General features: G+C 38.5%; 1 protein-coding gene across 1 annotated transcript in view; it reads left to right on the top strand.

The window, feature by feature from the left end:
• cgnl1 (cingulin-like 1) overlaps positions 1 to 20,910 on the top strand; it is a 28,527-nt gene extending 7,617 nt beyond the window's left edge. Inside the window, exons 7-19 of the mRNA XM_058781859.1 lie at positions 64 to 205; positions 769 to 981; positions 8,953 to 9,159; positions 9,467 to 9,571; positions 10,255 to 10,407; positions 10,642 to 10,812; positions 13,431 to 13,589; positions 13,706 to 13,795; positions 16,013 to 16,096; positions 16,247 to 16,371; positions 16,482 to 16,590; positions 16,763 to 16,926; positions 19,416 to 20,910. Of these exons, the coding sequence (XP_058637842.1) occupies positions 64 to 205; positions 769 to 981; positions 8,953 to 9,159; positions 9,467 to 9,571; positions 10,255 to 10,407; positions 10,642 to 10,812; positions 13,431 to 13,589; positions 13,706 to 13,795; positions 16,013 to 16,096; positions 16,247 to 16,371; positions 16,482 to 16,590; positions 16,763 to 16,926; positions 19,416 to 19,569 (1,876 nt within the window). The 3' untranslated portion in view covers positions 19,570 to 20,910. The remainder of the gene's footprint in view (positions 1 to 63; positions 206 to 768; positions 982 to 8,952; positions 9,160 to 9,466; positions 9,572 to 10,254; positions 10,408 to 10,641; positions 10,813 to 13,430; positions 13,590 to 13,705; positions 13,796 to 16,012; positions 16,097 to 16,246; positions 16,372 to 16,481; positions 16,591 to 16,762; positions 16,927 to 19,415) is intronic.
• The last annotated feature ends 782 nt before the right edge of the window (positions 20,911 to 21,692 follow it).

Genomic DNA, 21,692 nt, shown 5'->3' with positions numbered 1-21,692 from the left:
GCGTTGGCTCTTGTTTCAGTTCAGAATGCAGGTATTCTGAGTGTATTTGTGTGTGTATATCAGACTCTATCAGGTGAAAATGGAGAAAGAGCAGTACCAGACTGAGATCCGAGACCTGCAGGACCAGCTCTCAGAGATGCACGATGAGCTGGATGGAGCCAAACAATCTCAAACAGACAGCACAGACAAAGAGGCCATGATGGAGGTACAGCATTAATACTTTTAATCAGCAAGCAGATATTAAATTGAACAAAAGTGACAGTAAAGACATTTATAATATTACACAAGATTTATAGTTCAAATAATTGCTGTTCTTTTGAATTTTCTATTCATCAGAGAATCCTTAAAAACGTATTATGGTTTTCACAAAAATATTAAGCAGCATAACTGTTTTGAACATTGATAAGAATAAGAAATGTTTCTTGAAATTACCAAATCGTTATAATGATTTCTGAAGGATCATGTGACAGAGTAATGACTGCTTAAAATTCAGCTTTGCCATCACAGGAATAAAATACATTTAAATAGAAAACCAGTATTTTAAATTGTACTACTGTTTTATAATATTGCTGGTTTTTACTGTATTTTAAATCCCAAACTTTTGAACAATAGTGTAACTTCTATAATATTTCATGGAAAGCTGTATATTTCCAATTCAAATTTTACTCTTCAGTAATCTGTAGCATAACGGATCCAGCTTTGCATATTCAAAATAATTAAGACTTGAAACTGATGGCAGAACCTCTAACATCGTTCTGTCCTCTCTAGGACTTCATGCAACTGAAGCTAGACCTCCAGGAGCTGCTTCTAGCCAAAGAGGAGCAGGAGGAGCTGCTGAGGAGGCGTGAGAGGGAGCTGACCGCTCTCAAAGGAGCTCTGAAAGAGGAGGTGGCAACTCACGATCAGGAGGTGGATAAACTTAGGGAGCAGTATGAAAAGGAGATCCGTAAGCTGCAAACGGCTGTGGAGGAAGCCAAACAGGTGATTTATATCTGCCTTTTTACGTTTTTAACCAAAACACCTCGCTAATAAATCGGCGACAGCAGAGGTTTGTGAGATGTTAGAAACCATGTAAACATTTCCTGATCCCATTCCCTCTCTATCTCCCTGTCATTTCCTGTCCTCACTAAAAGTGCCATGTAGCAAAGGAAATATGAGGTTTGAAGTATTTTAATGCAGATTTAGCATGCAAGCATAGATGTTTAGACACGCACATGTACTATTTGTCAAATGATGCAGTCAGTTCAGTTAAAATTATGATTGACACTTTTTGACTTGCTTTGTAAACATTCACCTTCAGCCTTGTCATTGGTTTTCATTGAGTTCCTAGCAACGTCCAGTAGCTGACCATGATTATTTTGTTCAGATGAGGGGAAAATGGATGACAGAATCCCCAAATTCTGAAGAGACACATACAGTAAGAGCAGCATCAAAGACATAGCGAGTTACAGAATAGAAGAAGCGGGAAGAGAAGGAGTGAAAGAGGTAGTTTGTGGACCGATAGGTGTCCACAGGTGACTAGAACTGCTTTAGCCTGCTTCTTAGCTCACTTCCTTTCTGCAACAAAGGAACGTCCTGTCCAGAGGAGGCCATTGTTGACTCAGTTTAGATGTATTTTAAATGAGTAAACCGACAAAGTGCTTAATCTTGGTCAGGTGCCACAGTAAACCTGGAGCGGAGCTCATTGTGCTTATTTTCGAAATAGCTGCACTAACGGACGCTGGGAGAATAGTGGATGGTTTTGTCCTTGGATCTTTGAGAAGTGGACAAAGGGACAGATTATGGACATTGGCTTTCTGGATATCTTAGCGAGCAACCAAGCCATCAGGCTCAACGAGTATTACCGTGCGCCTCTTCTTTATGGTGTTAGTGTTGATAGGAAGGCCCCATGTGGAGGAACACTGAAGGGTGAAGCACTAAATGGAGTTTAGCGCTGCTTAATTGCAGTGGCAGGCCGTCACTAATCTAATGAGGCTCTGATGGGGTGGTTAGCTGGTCTTTCTCTCTCTTTCTTTGAAAATGAATGATGGGTTTGTTTCATATGCAAATAGCTGGGGGAATTGCACATGGCCAATAAGTGGGTCATCGTGCAGACAAGGGGTCTTACAGATGACACAATGGGGGGAGGTCTGTACAAAAAGGTTAGTTTGATTTGTTTGCCTTTGTTTTTTTCCCATGAGGTATTCTCCAAAGTTTGCATTCGCTTAGACTGCTGATCCCAGGTTTCTCAGTACACCTTATGTGGATATTTCTACAAGGCTTTTGTTACCAGCAATGTAGAAATTGTAGGTGGTCAGTACAACTTGGTGTTTGTTTCTGTCCGTTTGTATGGCCGAATATAAAGCTATTGCTCTGCCCTAATAGCAGGAGGGGGAACAGAAAGGGAAGTGGGGGGTCACAGTGTCCCCCTCTCAGCAAGAGATTCCTGATTCTCAACGGTTAGGTGTCCTTGTGAAGGGATTCTCTCCCTGCTCCAATAGCCTTCCCTGTTTTCTTATTCGTAGCTGGATTCTTTTACAAAAACCAGACCCTTACTATTATGACTAAGATTAGTTATGGACCGTTATATCAGCCAATTATTTCCAATTTGAGACCATTCCATTTGTCAAAATATCCACTTGGTGGATTCAAAAGTTTTACCTCTACCTCTGCATTGTGAATGGATAAGAGTTTTTGTTTTCAAAATGATTGTGATTAAATGTGTTTATCAATAATTTATAACTGATTTATTGTCAGTAAATTTGTATTATATGTCTTAAGTTTTTTAATTAAATGTCCCATGAATTGTATTGTAGATATAAAATCTTTTCATTAGCAATTGTATTTCTAGTTATTAAATAAAAATTTGCATTGACTGAATTAAAAAATAAACAATCCTATGCATAATTTTATGTGATCAGTGTATCCAGTTGATGAGCTGATTTTCAATTTAAACACATATTATACCTGACTGCTGAATTGGTACCAAAAACAAAACCTATTAAGTAAAATGAAAGCAATTTGATTAAATCATATGTTATATCATATCTTTTGAGATACAGTGGGGTGATATTACAGTAAATTAATTTCTTCTTGAAAGAAGTCTCTTATGCTAATCAAACCTGAATTTGATCAAAATAGAGTAAAAAATTTTAATATTGTGAAATATTATAACAAATTAATATAGTTGTTAAAATATATTAAAATAGATAACGTTTTAAAATGTAATTTATTCCTGTGATGGTAAAGCTGAATTTTCAGGATTCATTACTCCAGCCTTCAGTGTCTCATAATACTTTAAAAATCCTTTAAAAATTGTTTTGGTGCTCAAGAAACATTTCTTATTATTATCAACGTTAAAACAATGAAACATTTGTGCTGCTTAATAGTTTTGTATCAGTGATTACATTTTTATTTATTTATTTTTTTTAGGATTACTTGATGAATTGAAAGTTCAAAAGAATACCATTTAGTTAAAGTAGAGTTATTTTAAAATTATATACAAAATAACTTTTACTGTCACTTTTGATTAATTTAATCTGTCCTTGCTGAATATTTTTGTTAAAGTGTAGTGTAAGTTATGAAGGTAAATGTAAAAAATGTCACAGTTGTCTCTGGTCTACCCTACAGCTCCTCATATGAACGACTCATATCAGTCAAGCACAACTGAAAATCCAAGATCTTGCGTTGGTTGCTGGTATCAGGATGTGTAGCCTTTGGTGAATTTGAGTGCAGCGGCATTGCTGTGCTGTATTTGTTTGTTTTGTGGGCTGTGGCTGATAGAGAGTGCTTACTGTCTCCTTGGGGCTGTTTGGGGAGCCAACAGTCTCACAGGACGTGGTGTGTTTCCTCAGGTGATGATAGCAAACTGTTCCGGCCTGCTCTGTGGTGATTCAGCTGGATGCCTGAGTGGGAAGAGGGGAAGTGTAGGAGGAGATAGAGGGACAGAGGGATGTGCAACACTGGAAAAAAAAACAGTGAAGAAAAGCCATATGAAATCAAATACAAGCTTCAAAGAGATTATGTGCGTCTACGTCTCACCCTTCGGCCTAATAGCAACAAGCTCAGTCGGCACTCTTGCAGTGTCTTGATGGACAGTGACAATGATTGTAAGCGATTACTGTGACAGTTCATAGTCTACATATAAACAGCGGCCCTCATGCGTGACGCACACTTTGCGTGTAAGTAGGCCATGGCAGGGTCCTCAACTACAGGCTGAACTCACTACAGCACTGGCCTGGATTCTTCTGCCATTGTTCTCACTTGTCCCACAGAGCCAAAGTCCCCTGCTGTCACATGAAGTGTAGCGTCCTGGAACCCTACAAGCCCCCCACCATGAGCTCAGCGGAGGGGGTCCAACCCTCTGAGCTCCTGCCTTTATGAGATCAAACACAGAAGCACAAAGCTAAGGATTTAGCCTAGGCTCCGATTGAGTCCAAACTTCTTGGCAGTGCTTTTAAAGATGGAAGAGAGTGGAACATGATGGCAGTTATATCTGAAATGTTCGTTGAAGGTAGTGGCATGCGTCTTTGTGTATAGAAAACAAGTTATGAGTCGTTTTATTAAGTTACAATCACACCCAGTTGCATGACACCTCTGTATGTCCGAAGTGTTTATAACAGGTGTTTTGAATTTGGCTTTTATTAAGGAGGTGGCTGGAAAAGTTATTTGCCCAACCTGCTTCTCAGAGTCATAGTTACAAGGTGAAGGAGTCGTTTTATTTATTTACATAACAGTTGGGTTTGGAGTCAGCTTACCTCTATGGTTTTGTGGGTAGTTTTGGCAGTAGAGAAGTAGGCATATTTAGACATGGCGCGAGTGTAAACAAATCCCCAACATTTTTGGGATCTGATCACCAGAAACGCATGTGATCCCATTTGTAGTGTAATATTTCCTAATGCGTCCTGGGCCACCTACTTGCCACATAATCTTTCAACCAAAACAATGGTTTTAAACTTTGCGAACAGGGTACGGCTCTACAAGTGCTTGGTCAAAACATTTGGGGAAGACTTGCATGAGATTTCATTTGTTCTTTTTGACATCTCTGCATTTAAAAACTGTGTGCACTTTAAACCCTACAAGTCATCAACAATACCTTCCTCAATCAAAGAAAATGTTTTCTTCTCTCCTTCTCTGAAGGACGAGAGGAGGTTATTACAGGCGTCTTATGCAGCTGGAAAGAAGCCAGTGCTTTTCAAGCAGCGCTTTTTCATTTCCACCTTGAGCACCCCTCGCCCGTCTTTAGTATTTCGTCCTGCTTCGGCACATTTGTGTCTATGTGCTCTTTGTTTAGGAGCAAAGCTGTGGTAACGTATACCACCAGGATGCAGAAACAGACCCGGTGTTGTTTGGAGCTGGAGTGAAGCTTGAATCTTTGGTGTTGCTGTGGTATTCAAAGGCTGAACACTTTGTGCTTGGCTGATAAAGTTTCAAGTACCTTGGATGACCTGTCGCTTATGTTTCTATGGTTGTGTATTCTTATCTTTCTGTCGAGTCACAAGCTTTTATTAAGAAAAGCTCTTGGCATGTAAACAGAGGTCACATTGAAAAGTTGACCATAGGAATAGATGACTAATTGGTCTTGGCTCTCGCGGTGAAAACACAAGCTTGGTTGTTTTCATTGAGGTAAAAACAGAGCTGAATTTTGGACACGAGGAAAGCAGGATTTCCTGTAATTTTGCACATTCTGAATATAACGTAGATGAAATCACTGCGTACACATGCTGAGGCACAAGTTATGTATCAGTGCATCTGTGTGGGTACAAGACAATGAAACATTGTACACAGTTATGGTTTGTTGTAACAATTTTGATACGTGATGTATTTATGAAGGTCACTATGTGTTTTATTGGGAAATAATTTCCAAAATCTACAAAAAAAAAAAAAAAACCTGCTGTTTTTTAGTTAGCAGGTCTTTAAATATTATTGGTTTATATTATAAGGATTTTTACGTATATTTATGTGTTTATCTATTTTATATATAGAAATGACATTGCCTGCAGAGCAGTATATATGTAAATTGTGTGACGATGACAGTCAGGGTTGACCTCTGATTAAATTTTGCATGGTTTTCTGGATGGCTCTAAGATTATGTTGTACCCCCTCAGATTAAAATTTTGACATGTAAACCTGAATGATTTTTGAATGGATTAGAGAGGTTTAGCTCTTTGGAAAAACTGTGATGCATGTGAAGAAAATCATGGTGAATTTGGGATGGCTTTAGGCAGGTTTATTAGTTTCTCTGATGGTTTAGGCTATAAACGGTGCTGTAAAGATTTAGCAGCGCAAAGCAAGAGGACGCTCCGTGTCCTTGTTAGGAGTTCATGAACTGATTGTGATTCTCCTTCCATTGTTATGCTTGAGCTTTTTGAACGCTCTCACAATGCTGGTTAATGCCCAACTATACATAAACAGCCCAGGCAGGCTAGAGCACCATTCAGAGCACACTGCTTTCTCAAATCTCTCTGAGACTTTGTAATGCCTCTGTCAAGAAAAGAAGCACAGAAACATTGCTCCGCTCGGCCCTTTCTGTTCTTCAAAGACCTGACTGCAGGAACTGGGGCACAGAGGGAAAGAGAATGTGTGAATGTTCGTCAAATACAAACAAGAGTTTCGTCAGATTCCCAGTGCAACTGTTTCTCAGCACCATCCCCGTGTCCTGTAGTTTATCAGCGGCGAAATGCCTCACTCCAAGTAAAGGGAAAAGGATATTGCAACAATTAAACCGTGGTAACCTTCTCTGAAGGACACCGACATCATGATAAGCGGCGTCATGTGAAGCCGCAGCTTTTCTGAAGACAAAAGCAGTGATATTTACCATTTTAAAAGGTCATTCCTCACTAAACTTTGTCAACCTTTGTTATCTCCTGCAGTTTTGCAAGCATAGAGTATGTTGTCATTTGGCAGGTACATATTAGCAAGGCACCTCCTGGCTGATGGTGTTTAGGGGTGGTGGTGTGGCGTAACAGATGTTTGGGTTTGTTTTGGGGCAGTTCGCCATGGTTATTTTAAGAGGTGTTGTGGTTAATGAGTAAGGTATTACTGACCAGTCAGGGCAGCGGAGAGGGAGAGAGATTCAAAGAGGGGCTTCAGGACTTTGAACTCTAAGCAGAACTGACATAAATTCACCCCAGTCTGCTAATGAGTCACTGCTGTGTTAGGCTTGGAATGGCTTGACTTTAACAAAGAGTTGTGCCGTCGTCTGGATGTTTGTTGATCACAGGGTTTACAATTGTAGTTCCACTCCATTAGGGCACAGGTATTTCAGACACCATCTTACCTGTAACCTGTAATCCTGATCTAAGGCATTTACTTTTGTGAATATTAAAAAAACACTTTAGAAATCTGTAGAAAATACAATGTCGACGACAGCTCGCATTTATCAGACAGAACTAATTTTGCTCAGTAGTAGCTTTTTGTTTTTGTTTAGCTATGAATTGAGTATTGTCTTTGTCCACAGTGGCTCACAGTGGATGGTTATACCAGTTAGGCAACATTCCCTCATGCATAGTGAACGATCTTACCTGCTCGTCCGGTTCTGGGGCCATCCGTGTTTTGTGTTATCTTTGAGCTGTCATCAACAAGATAAAGAGTCCTTCGGTGCATGACCGTTGTCTTGGTTGGTTAGCTGAAAACCTCACAAGGAGTTCTGTATGTGTTGTTTTAGGTGTCCTTGTCCATAGCTGTCTTAATAGCAGAATGAGTTTAGAATGACACAATGCATTTTACACGTACAGAAGCTCTACAGGACAGTCTCGCTTATTCATAAAACTTGGCGAAGAAGAACGGCAAGTGCTCTGTAATACTGGCTGAGGAAAAGCCCAAACCAGACAAAGAGGCAGCCACCAACAGAGCACAGCCTAATTAAGGAATTTGCTCACGTTCTGAGACGGCTGCTGAAGCCGTAACTCGTCAAAAGGCTTAAGGAATCAGGAAACTGTATAATGTGTCAGGTTGAGTCATTAAGAAACTGAAGGAGACATGCTTAGCTGACTCGAAATGGATGGCGCTAGTAAATCGTACAGGGTCGTTCAATTTAACCTCACCTCTGTTGTCTCTGATTCACTGCATTTATATTGGCCCACATCATTTAAGGGGGTGTCAAAGGTCAGAGGCCTGTTGTCCCACACTCGCTTTTCCATTAGACACATTGTTGTAGGAGTTCATTGATGAGTATTTCAACTCCAGTGCTACAGTCTAAATTTTAACTTTAAACCAGCTTCTACAACTTAAAAATTCCCTAATAGGTAAACTGATAACATATAAATATTTATAACTGTCTAACGAAGCTGTATTTTGCATTATTTTTGTAAATAAATATACTTCCCCCATGACAGTTTGGCTATTTAATGGTTTTTCTTACATATTACGAAACGCATACAAAAAAAACATTGCAGGCGTTGCTTGCATCTTTTATACGAGATGAGATCCTTTTTTTTTTTTTCTCATATTTTCATTCTCATTGCTTAATGCATAAATTTAAAGAATTACTAATTGTTATTTTGAACATTCTGATTATCAAAGAATCCCGAAAAATAAATCCTAAATTTGAACCAGCACAAATGTTTTAATTTCATGCTAATATAATAAGAAATGTTTCTTGAGCACCAAATCAGTATTCTGAAGGATCATGTGAAAGGCTGCAGAAAATTCAGCTTTGCAATCACAGAGATTAAAATTATTATAAAGGTTATTTAATTATATTTTACAATATTACTGTTTTTCTGTATTTTTGATCAAATAAATGCAGCCTTGGTGAGCATAAGAGACTTCTTTCAAAAACTTTACAAAAATGTTAATGACCCCAGAATCTAAATAAACCTAAATGACATTTTTTTTTTTTTTTTCATTGAGAACCAGTGTTGAGAGGCATACTTTTTGCGTGAATTTGGTGTTCATTTTGGAGCCTGAAGCTATGTGGGTTTTCAAGATAACTGTAACATTGTGTTTTTCTGTTCTGTCCTCTCTTTTTAGAACAAAGTTACAGCCAGTAAGGAAAAGGAGGAAGTGGAGGTGGCACGGAAGGCATCCGAGGGCCAGGCAGGCCGTCTGTCTCAGGAGGTGGAGAGACTGCGCAAGAGGGCACAGGAGCTGGAAAATGAGGTTGCCAAACTCAACCGCATCATTGATGAAGCCAAGCTGCAGGAGAGCAGGCTGGGGGAACGAGCTGTCCGTCTGGAGGTACCTTCAGCCCTCTCTTTGATTGTGTGAAAAAGAAACACTTAACATTTCTAATCACAGCCCTGAGGCAAACGTCACATGAACTTCTCATGTGCTGAGATTTTCTGCCATTTAGTTTTATTACATTCTAATGATTATCAACATGAGGCAGTTTCCCCAGACGAAGATTAAGATTGTCCTGTCTTGAATTCCATCAGCTCTGAATCCTCATTAACTCTTCCCTTTAGTCTGGGGAATGGCTTAATCTGTGTCTAGAAATGCAGACACAGAGATGTAAAACATCTGTTATGTGTTTGTTTGTGACTAGAAAGAGAAAAGGCAGTTGGAGGAGTCTCTTGCTGAGGTCAGGGAACAGGAAGAGGAAATGACCCGTGCAAACCGGGCTCTTAGCACTCGCCTAGAGGATGTGCAGGTGAGACCTGGGAAACCCAAGTTTGAGCTGGAGCTAAGATAGCAAAAAATCATGTTTGGTTGTTATTATTGATTTGTTACTTTGTGTACACTACCGTTCAAAAGTTTGGGGTCCCTAAGCTGTTATTTTTGAAAGACGTCTCTTATGTTTACCAAGGCTGCATTTATTTGATCAAAAATACTGTACAATTGAAATACTGTTATTATTATTATTATTATTATATTAAAATGTATTTCATATTACAGAATTGTAGAATATATTTTAAAATGCAATTTATTCCTGTGATGCTAAAGCTATATTTTCATCAGCTGTTACTCCAGTCTTCAGTGTCACATGATCTTTTAGATTCTAATATGCTAATTTGCTGCTCCAGAAACATTTCTTAGTGTTATCAGTGTTGAAAACAGTTTTGCTGCTTAATATTTTTGTGGAAACCACGATACATTAAGTATTCTTAGATGAATAGAAAGTTGAAAAGAACAGCTTTTATTTGAAATAAAATTATATTTTCATAACAATATCAAATATTTACTGTCATTTTAATGTATCCTTGAAGAATAAAAGTATTTATTTCTTTCAAAAAATCTTTCTGGCCCTAACTTTTGAACATTAGTGTAGAAGTTTAAATTAAAGAGTCAAATTCCTGAATAATAATGTGTTAAATAATGCTTTCCCATCCATAGAGAAACTTGACCAAAATGACCCAAGAGCACCATGAGCTGCAGGAGCGACTAAAGGATGAGAGGAGTCAGAAAGAACAGTTTAAAAACACCAAGAATGAGATTGAAGATGAGAGGAGGCTGCTGGACCGGACTGTGGAGAAACTGCAACGGGAGGTAAGAATAATGTGCTTTTTTTAATCATGTACAGGTCTTAATAAGCTTATTAGTAAGTTGTTTTCAGTACATGCTTTTGATTTCACTGAGGAGCACAACCTGAGCTGGTTAACTAGCGTGATTTGTGTCACAGAAACCAGGGCCGAAGCTGATAAATGTCGGAAGAATTGGCAAGTTTTTTGTTTTTTTTCCCTCTGTCCTACTGGTTTTTCAATATCTCTTTCTGTCTTATAGATGTATGAGATAGTGGAGGCGTCTCAGAGCTCAACTCAGGAGCTGCAGGAGCAGATAGACATGTACAAAGAGAAGAACCGGAGGGAAATGGCAGAGTTGCAGAAACAGCTGAGAGGGGGAGGACTGGAACTGGACAAGTCACGTCTTACCGCCAAGACCCTTCAGGAGGAGGTGGGTGGAGGAGGACTATTATATCAACAAGATTTTGCAAAAATCACCAACCTGAAGCCGAGCCTGAAAACAAAACAAATCATTTCTAAATCCTGAAACAGACTAAGATCCAGCTGGTCTGAGCTGCAACTGGCTGCCACTGTCTTTACTGTAAAAAAAAAAATGTTTTGAAAGCGATTCCAATATAGTAGTGGTGTGGACTTCCCAATTGTCATAGAGTTGAAAATGATTTTTTAAAATTTTTATAATTATCATTATAGTTCTCGTCCGTGGTACTGTATGAACGGGCATGTACCCTTTAATACTTAGTGTTACAAAACACATAAATATGTCCAAAACTGTGGTTTTACCATTGTAACTTTCCAAAATTTGCAAAAATGCAGTTTGTTTGACTTGGAATAGGGCCTACAGATAGGAAAATCACATTTCATTGGTAGGATCATCTGAGGTAAACATTTGAAAGCCTGTCAGTGTTTAAGCCCTTATCCTCAGACTTTATGCTTTATTTATCCAACAGCACAAAAAAAAAAAAAAATGTAAATATGGGAAGTGTATCTAGCCAAAGTGAAGCTTGCATTTTTAAAAAGATGTACTATGTGTTTCTGAAGAAGCATAACAGTTGGCTAGAGATATATTTCAGTGTAAACTCCGCCAAATGCCACGTTAAACATAATTTGCATAACTTCCATGTTATTCAATTGATCTCTTTCTCTGTGGAGATGAATATCACCATATCAGCTCTCTCAGTGTTAAATAAACCTCTGGAATGTTCCTCGCTGCCATTAATCATCGGCCGACATTCTTTTGGCAGATCAGATTTTTCAATCACTTCAGCTCTTATTCGCAGTCCCTATCCAACCCTTCAGTTTATATACTCAACAACCCCAAGTGGGACTAACCTTTGACCTCTGCTGTTATGCGCTTTAACCCTGTCAGCACTGTGGCATTTGAAGAATGTTATTGTTTGATATGGGAATCAGGCATTATTGGTCAGCCCTGTGAATGAGGTCCTGTGGAACAGTGGGGACGGGACCCATCCCCCAATCTCATTAACACGTTATGAGCTGAGAACAAGAGTGTAATCTGGCCCGCTTTCAACGCTCACTGACTGACTGTAATTCTGCTCTGCTGCCTGTGAAATATCTGTTCATGAGTGGAGAAAGAAACAGTGTCAGGAAAAAAGATACAAAGAAAAGCAAACAGTGAAAGGAGATGGAACAGTGTGTCGTCCTCCGCTGCACAGCTGTGTGTGAAGGAAGAGAGGGACGCTGTGTTCCTGTGGGGAGTGTTGGGTCTGAGCGATGACCTACTGACACCTCATCCTCCCAGAATTCCATCTTACACACGTTCTCCTCTCTGACACACTCTCCTCATACAGATCATAACCTCACTCTCACAGCTGTTTCCTCTGAAGCGATACACCTCTGCTGCTCTCTGCTATAAAACCAAATCACACCCATGTATGCTCCTTACATGCAGTACACACATTAACACATTTTATCCTTCTTTACTGTTTATTTATTACCCTGTTTGTTTTTTTTAATTACATGTAAATCTCAAAATCACTTGTTCCTGTTAAAGAGTACGTTTCATATGTGTTTAGGAGTTAACTCTTGACAAAGGCAGCATCTTGTGGACGAAAATGTAACTGCAGGAACAGGACAGCAGAATGTAGAAATCATGTTCAAGAGAAATATTCAGTTCACACGTAGCACAGCATGAATATCATAGTACAAATTAAATGGTAATGATGTTTAGAGGGACAAAATTCAGTGGCAGATGTTTTAAATCATATATACAATTATGAAACCATTCATATAATATATCACACCATTTGTCCACTGTAGGGTACGGGATATATAAAATATTATATATTATAAATGCCTCTTCACTTAGACTATATGGTTCAAATGTTTGGGGTCAGTAAGATTTATATTTCTTTTTTTTTTTTCTTTTTTTTTAAATAGTACTTTTATCCAGCAAGGATGCATTAAATTGAAAAAGTGACATTAAAGACATTTACTGTTATAAAAGATTTCAGATAAATTCTGTTCTTTTAAACCTTCTTTTCATTTATAAAAATTTAAATAAAAATAAAAAAATTTATGTGGATTCCACAAAAATATTAAGCAACACAAATGTTTTCAGCATATTAGAATGATTTCTGAAAGATCATGTGACACTGAAGACTGAAGAAACGTCTGCTGAAAATTCAGCTTTACAATCACAGGAATAAATTACATTTTAAAATATACTCCTATAGAAAACAGTTACTTTAAATTGTAATAATATGTCATAATATTACTGTTTTTACTGTTGTTTTTGTTTTTTGATAAGAGACTGCTTTTAAAAATCTTAGTCTTTCCAGCCCCTGAATCTTTTCACCACTTCTGGATGTAAATTGGCTAATTTAATTATGCTTTCAGACACCAATAAGAGTATAATACTCTCTGATCTGTTTAACACATTTTTAGCAAATCAAAATCCACTACAGAATTCTGCAGGTTTTCACCCAAAACCGGTGCTTGAATCGGTTTCATCTTAGGCCTGTTCACAGCCATCTGACTGGATGTAAAAGTGTTCTCGGAGACTAAAATGTGACTGTTTGTGTGTTTCAGCTGGCTCGTGTGCAGGAGGATCTGCGGCAGTGTCAGAAAGACAGAGATGAAGCACTGCAGGGAGTGAAGGACCTGGAGCAGAAGGTTTTTGAACTAGAGGTCGAGACCGAGACCAAAGCCCATTCAAACGACAAAACCAGACAAGTCAAACTCTTGGAGGTGCAGCACTAATAGAGACATGTCTTCTTTTTACCGTCATCAATGTTTATTGAACTGTTGACTATGTTATAATGTAAATTTGTTCTAATGTACAAAGTGCTTTCATCTGTCAACAGGACCGTCTGTCTGCGGTGCAGATGGAGCTGGAGGAGGAGAGGCAGAATGGAGACTTGCTGTTGGAGCGAATAGACAGAGGAAGAGAACAAGTGAGATCCTCTTAACACAAACATTGTTATTAATATTATACCATCATTAACATATATGGATATATGGGAATTTTGCAGTGTACAAATCTATCTTATATTTTATATTCTTTAGAGTCTAGATTACAGGGCGTATCCCAGATGTCTCTCTCTTTTAAATAGTATTGAAGTTCACCTTTTCCTTCTCATTATCTAATTTACATTAAAGTGAACTGAAGAAATGCACAATTTTCAAATTATGTCTGTGCCGCTCAAAAGGTAGTATTTTTAAGATATCCTTCTCCATGAGTACTTTGTTACAAGCCACGTACACTTTTTCATTCCTGCTGAAATACAAGTGACAGAATTGAACTTGAATGCTTGATCCACTGTTGGGTTCTTCTTTTTAAAGTTGCACTCGAAATTCAGAGTTAATTCACACCAGAGCAAGAGAAAGATGGAGTGTGAGAGGGAGTGCATTGTAAGAGGAGCTTGCGTAATCGTTCTCTTTGGCAGCCTGCCTCTTGGTGAAAGAGTGCCTGTCCGAATTTCAGGCATCAATTAAGTGCTTTCTCTAAAGCTCCACTTCGGCCAAAATATGCAAGCGGCCAGGCATCTCAAGCCGGCAAGTGGCAAAGCTTACTCTAAAGCATTTTATCGAAACATCCAGAATCGCCCAAGTAGAGGTTTGAAGCAAGAGGCCGGAGAGAATTCTTCCTTCCTGAACGATAATAATCCCAGTAAAGGAAACATGTTGCAATCTCAGGCACAGATGACACATGTTTCCTGAGAAACAAGGTCTGGTTTCTACAATTCCAGATTTGAAGTGTTGGATCTTTTGCTTTTTATGGGAGCAAGACTAACTTATATGTACAGTTTATTTTTTGAAGCAAGCCATTTTAGGATCATGCATCATTTGGTTGGACGTATGACTTCTTGAACTTTTAAAACTTTCTTCACAAGTAGTCCAAATTTTTCCCCTCGTTTATTGTTTGCAAAAGTTAATCTGGCGCATTGGTCCGATTGCACCTGTCGCACCACATTTAGACCCCTTAAAAAGCGACAAATCTAGATCAGGGCTGAAGATGTGATTAATAGATTATGAAGGAGTGGAGCGCGTGAGCTTTTTTTAATTGTCTGGAAATAGAGAATCGAGGCGCATATAATGACACAATAGTGTTACACTAAGGCCGAGGTGAGTTTGTGTGGAAACAGTAGAGGGCTCTGTGGAGACGGGTGGGTTACAGAAGTGGGGGGTGGTGTCAGGATGGGCACACCTGCGTCCGTGGCAGCAGGTGCACGAGCGGCTGTCTAAATGAGAGTAATCTCCCGCTCTTTGCTCACATGCTCTCTGGCTCTCTCTTTCTCTCTGTGTCTATATCGCTCTCGTGCTTTGATTAGTTTCAGTGTGTTTTCTGCTCTGCTGACGCAGCGCCCTGCAGGGTAGAGCGGGACACGCATCCCATCCCTCATCCCTGAGCCCCGCTGTCACACGCTAATTGGCATAAAATATCATCCACTCTTAGTGCCTGGCAGCAGACAAAAAGAGCCATCTTCTCTATATCGATCGCTATTTTTTTCCTTTTCAATTTTTATCCCTTCTTCTGTGTCTGTCTTCACTGCCACTGTCTTAAGGCAAGTTCTCTCTACATTTTCAACATCTTTGGTGCACTTCATGCTTTGGAAGACTGATGTCCATGAGAAATATTTTTGGTTTGAAGAGATTTTTGGAGAAATTATAGAAAAACACTTTACTTAAAGCCTTAATGTATAATGCATTACAAAAGCCTTATATTTAATGCATTAAATATCCCTTAAATAATAATAATAATAATAATGCTGATGATGATAAGTGGAAGAAATGTTATTTATTCATGTTATCATGTGGATCATGTGACACTGAAGACTGGAGTAATGATGCTGAAAAATCAGCTTTGCCATTACAGGAATAAATTACATTTTAAAAAGTATTGAAATGGAAACAGTTATTTTAAATTGTAATAATATTTTACAATATAACTTTTTTACAGTATTTTTGATTAAAGACATGCAGTCAATAAAAGCATTAGAGATTTCTTTCAGAAATATACAAATATGTTACCCTAAACGTTTGCTCAGTAGTTTATCACCCATTTTTTTCCCAACCATGTTTTTAGTTATGCAGGAGAGTTTTGTTATTGTTGGTGTGTTGCGTTAGGGAGGTTTGCCACTAATGTTTGTGTCTCTGTGTTTGTGTGACAGTTGGAGCAGATGAGGAATGAGCTGATGCAGGAAAGAGCCAGCAGACAGGATGTGGAGTGTGACAAAATCTCCCTGGAGAGACAGGTAAAAACAAACCCGTCTGACTCTGATCGATGCCTTAAACCAACCATCATCTGCTCCTATAGCTCCTGACCTCTCAAACTAGCAAAACTCTTCACCTGTAACTTCCTATTTATATATAATTATCCATTCCTTTTCCTATTCTGTGTCAAGAATAAGGATCTGAAGAGCAGGATTGCGTATCTGGAGGGATCTCACAAGCCTAATAAAGAAGGATTGGTGGCCCAGCTGGAGGACCGCATCCAGGAACTAGAGGAAAGACTGGAAGCAGAGGAGAGGTAAATGAGAAAACTAATGCATTTAGTGTGTCCTAGACATCACCTCGTTGGATTTTTGTAAAATATCTTCTATTAAGTTAAAAAAAGTAACTTGATTAAAAATTTAACAGGGAACGAGGTAACCTGCAGCTGGCGAATCGTAGACTAGAGCGCAAAGTGAAGGAAATGATGATGCAAGTGGATGAAGAGCATCATTCACTGCAGGATCAGAAAGATCAGGTCAGTAAACATCCTCCTCTGAGAGGAAAACTAAACTAAATTTTGGAAATAATATTTAATGGGTCCTTTTAGGTATGTTGCAACACCGTGCAACAATGTTGAGTTGTGATGAATGTGTAGTCAGTATTGTTCTTATCTGATGTGGTGTGTGTGTGTGTGTGTGTGTGTGTAGCTGAACCTGCGTCTGAAGGCTCTGAAGAGGCTGATGGATGAGGCGGAGGAGGAGATCGACCGACTGGAACACAACAAGAAGAAACAGCAGAGAGACCTGGAGGAGCAGCAGGAGGCCAACGAACAACTCCAGAGTCAGCTCAAAGCACTGCGCAGTGAGATGAGGTAACCATTCGAACGCTACTGAGATAAATACTGCTGATCTGGGTTCAACTCTGAGTCAAGTCAAGTCACCTTTATTTATATAGCGCTTTTAACAATACAGATTGTGTCAAAGCACTTAACAGTATCAAATTGGAGGATAGAGTGTCAGTAATGTATAATGATAAGATTAAACAATAAATTTTCAGTTAAAGGCACTTCATTATTGAATTCAGAGATGTCATTGTCTAGTTCAGTTTAGTTTAAATAGTATCTGTGCAATCAAATCGACGATAATCGCTAGAAATTAAGTGTCCCCAACTGAGCATGCCAGAGGCGACAGCGGCAAGGAACCAAAACTCCCTCGTGACAGAATGGAGAAAAAAAAAACCTTGGGAGAAACCAGGCTCAGTCGGGGGGCCAGTTCTCCTCTGACCAGACGAAACCCGCAGTTCAAAAGTTTCTATTTCTATTTTAATTTTGTTGCAATTTCTAACAATAGTAGTATTATGTAGTTTTATTGTATTGTATTGTATTTTAATCGAGGTTTTCGCTGGGGATATGTCATCTGGGTGTCCTGGTCTCCGCTGACGATCAGGGCTGTAGACATCATCTCTTGGTGCTGACCCACCATCTGATCGAATACGGACTGAGAAACAGAATAGGAAAGAAACAGACAAATATTAGCGTAGATGCCATTCTACTTACGATGTAACGAGTACATCGTGTGTTATGGGGAGTGTTCCCGGTTCCGGTTGATCTAATTAATGCAGCCTAACAACCCTTTAACGGATTTGAATAATAGAAGCGTATTAATGTGTTATGTGTAAGCCAGGCTAAAGAGATGGGTCTTTAATCTAGATTTAAACTGACAGAGTGTGTCTGCCTCCCGAACAGTGTTAGGTAGATTGTTCCAGAGTTTGGGTGCTAAATAGGAATAGGATCTGCCGCCCGCAGTCGATTTTGATATTCTAGGTATTATCAAACGGCCAGAGTTTTGAGAACACAGCGGACGTGGAGGACTATAATGTGATAAGAGCTCGCTCAAGTACTGAGGAGCTAAGCCATTCAGGGCTTTATAAGTACTTAACAAGATTTTAAAATCTATCCGATGTTTGATAGGGAGCCAGTGCAGTGTTGACAGAACCGGGCTAATATGGTCATATTTCCTGGTTCTAGTAAGGACTCTAGCTGCTGCATTTTGGACTAACTGTAGTTTGTTGATCAAGCGTGCAGAACAACCACCCAATAAAGCATTACAATAGTCTAACCTTGAGGTCGTAAACGCATGAATTAACATTTCTGCATTTGACGTTGAGAGCATAGGTCGCAATTTAGATATGCTTTTGAGATGAAAAAACGCAGTTTTACAGATGCTAGAAACATGGCTTTCAAATGAAAGATTGCTATCGAACAGCACACCTAGGTTCCTGACTGATGAAGAAGAATTGACAGAGCAGCCATCAAGTGTTAGATAATGTTCTAGGTTATTACATGTGGGGTTTTTAGGTCCGATAATTAACACCTCTGTTTTTTCAGTTCCAGTTTTTTATATCGACTATGCATTCCGTTAGTTTCTCAATTTGTTGTGTTTCACGGGGCCGCCAAGAAATATAGAGCTGAGTATCATCAGCATAACAGTGAAAGCTAACACCATGTCTCCTGATAATATCTCCCAAGGGTAACATGTAAAGCATGAAAAGTAACGGCCCTAGTACTGAGCCTTGAGGTAACACGAGAAAGTTCAGATGTCACTGAGCACCATGATGTCAGCTAAAATATTTCATTACCACTGAAGGAATGACGTTTCACAGTATGTGCAGTTCAAATCCAGCTATGCTGTTCATCTCACTGTCCAAGTATACACATTGTGCAATTTTATATTTTAATCATTAAATAACACATTGCACGTCACTTTTCATAATAAAGACCTAAAGCAGAAGCCAACTGTAGTCTGATTAGCATGTATACGTGCTGGACGAAGCTGAGCTACAGTTGTATTATCTAGGTCTGTTAGTCAGACTTCACAAAATTCAAACTGGTACGGTTTCAGACAGACCAAAGCATTTACATTTTAAAACGGCTAATAATCATTTAAATCAAAGTTGTTAAGTACATGTAAATGCATTCAGTGATATGTTATTTATACTGCTGGTCAAAACTTTCTCGTGCTCACCAATGCTGCTTTTATTTGATCAGAAATACAAGTTATATTGTGAAGTATCAATTTAAAATGGTTTCTATTGTAATATATTTTAAAATGTAATTTATTCCTGTGTAAAGCTGAATTTGTCATTTTTCTTTAGTGTTGAAAAACGGTTATTGCTGCTTAATATTTTTGTCTTCTTTCAAAAACATTTAAACTTTTGAACAGTAGTGTATATTATTACTAATTGAAAATCAGCTCTTGAACATACTTTATACATTTACACAATGGACAGGCTTGTTTAATATAAAGAAATGACGCTCTTTTAGTCTAACTAAAAATGGCCATTTTGTTGTTGATCCACAAGGCGTAAGAACAACTCGGCACCAGTCCTGAATGCTGATGATGATGATGACGACGACGATGATGATATCAGCACTGACGGCGAGACCTACTTCAGTTCTTCATCCGGCTACAAACGCTCCAGCAGTCAGGACGCCATCTCCAAATTCTCTCTGTGAAAAATGCTACTGGAAATTGGAAAGGATGGAAAAGATACATTTGCGCTCTCAGTTATGAACTCTTTGCCACAATTTCATGTAACCATGAACCCAATCCCAATGCCTTTTTCCCATCATGATATATTTTTGCTAAGTTTTTGTACAAGTAATCTTTTATGTGTTCAACCCTATTGATACTGTATAGCACTGTATATCTGCGTAAAATACAATGTTTGTCAACTGCATTTTATTTTTCTTTATTTTTCTTTCTGTTCTTCTTTCTTTACTGTTAAATATTTTAATTGTGCAGTTCCACTAAATCCACTGACATAAAAAGCCTTTAAATGATGCAAAAACTCCATTTGATATTTAACTGTCCGGAATGTGAAGGACTGACAGTTCTGAAGATAATTCAGACAATACATAATAAGGGAAGTATGTGTGAGGGACATTTTATATATGAAAATATACAGTTACAGCCAATCTCTTTTTTACTTAATGAAGAAGCAGATTTAATGTTATTTTCTTTCTATTCATATTAAGCTGCTTTCACTTCTGTAAATGTTCATTTCATTTTTTAGCATTATTCCAGACAGTGCCATGAAAATGTACAGCAATCTATAGACCTGTTACATTATATTGACACATTTATGTTTCCAGGATTTTTCACTCCTTTCTGAAACACAAAACAGTGTTATGGATTAAACCATATGAGCCTATTGTATTATAAAAACATTTATAATTGGTTTCACTGTACCTTTATGCTACTCATGGGATGCTGCCCTGTACCTGCACAAATGTGAAAGCATCTGTGTGCCTGTTGTTTCAGAGTTAGAAAAGAAATATGTCCTTTTTCCTTATGCAAACCTTGTATATTACTGTTTTGACAATCACCCTACGAGAACACTGTGATGATTTGCACTGTATGTTGAAGTGAACTCTTCGTGTGTCTGGTGCTTAAATGTTGTTTAATGGAACAAAAGCGCTATTAGTTATTAGTGAATTTTTTTAAGGTTCAAAAACGAAACCTACCTCTCTGTACACATCTACATAAAAAAAACAAAAACAAAACAAGAAATAAACTCCACAGTTGATCCCATGATGCTCAGTTTATTTTATATCCCTTGCTTTTTTATTTTGTATTCAGATTTAATGTACCGGCAGTAATTCACCATCAGTAATGTCAATAATGTGCATAAAATGAGATTTTGGCCCCAAGTATTTTGTCATTTCGAAACCAGTTTTTCTCAACCCAGGGGGCCTCTGCAAACTACTGGGGGACCAAATAAATCAGAAAATTATTAAAATTGTCTTTTTACAGTGCTATAACACTATAAATAAAGATATACAGCATTAAACTGACATATGTTTGTTTGTTTGTTTTTTAAGTACTAGAGGTACTTCTAAGTTTAGATAGGGGAGGTCTTACATTCAAAAGGTTGAGAAGAACCACTGTTTAAGTCTAGATCCTGATCCTGTTGTGCCTTTAGCTAGAGAAACCAAACTGATATAGCTCTTCTTGAAGAGCAAGAAGCCTCCTCCAGTGTTGAGAGAGGGCTGCATTTGTGTGATATACATGTCTGTACACAGCTGAGCTGTGGAGGAGAGGCCCTGAGCCCCATTATAAATCCTTTAGCTGTTGTCTTGAGATCTGGTCTGTATTGTGGCAGCACAAAACAAACTAACCTCCTGATGTGAGAGGAGCATCTCAGCCTGCTGTGCAGAGATTCTTGGCAAAACCTTCACTCATCAGGGTGGGGCTGACACAGGGACTATAGTGAAGATCCAAGATTCCTGAAATTCCGAACCCACTCCTCACAAACTCTCTCTCTCGCTCACACGTTTGTTTCTGTGAATTGCAGGGACCTTCCATAGACTTCTATTACTTTTATACTGACCAAACGATATTTTCTATCCCCTAACCTTAAACCTACCCCTTACAGAAAACCTGTTTGCATTGTTACACTTTGCATTGTGACTGCAGGCCGGTCCCCACTATTTCAAAAAATTTCAAGATTTACTATCCTTGTGGGTACATTTGGTACACACACACACACACACACACACACACAGTGCTTTGGTGATTATTTAACAGTTTATTTCATAGGCTATGGCAAAATATTCTTATTTTAGTCCAGAACATT

The sequence above is a fragment of the Onychostoma macrolepis genome, chromosome 07, assembly GCF_012432095.1.
Source record: "Onychostoma macrolepis isolate SWU-2019 chromosome 07, ASM1243209v1, whole genome shotgun sequence".
NCBI lineage: Eukaryota > Metazoa > Chordata > Actinopteri > Cypriniformes > Cyprinidae > Onychostoma > Onychostoma macrolepis.
This window is presented reverse-complemented; position numbering and strand designations above follow the sequence as displayed.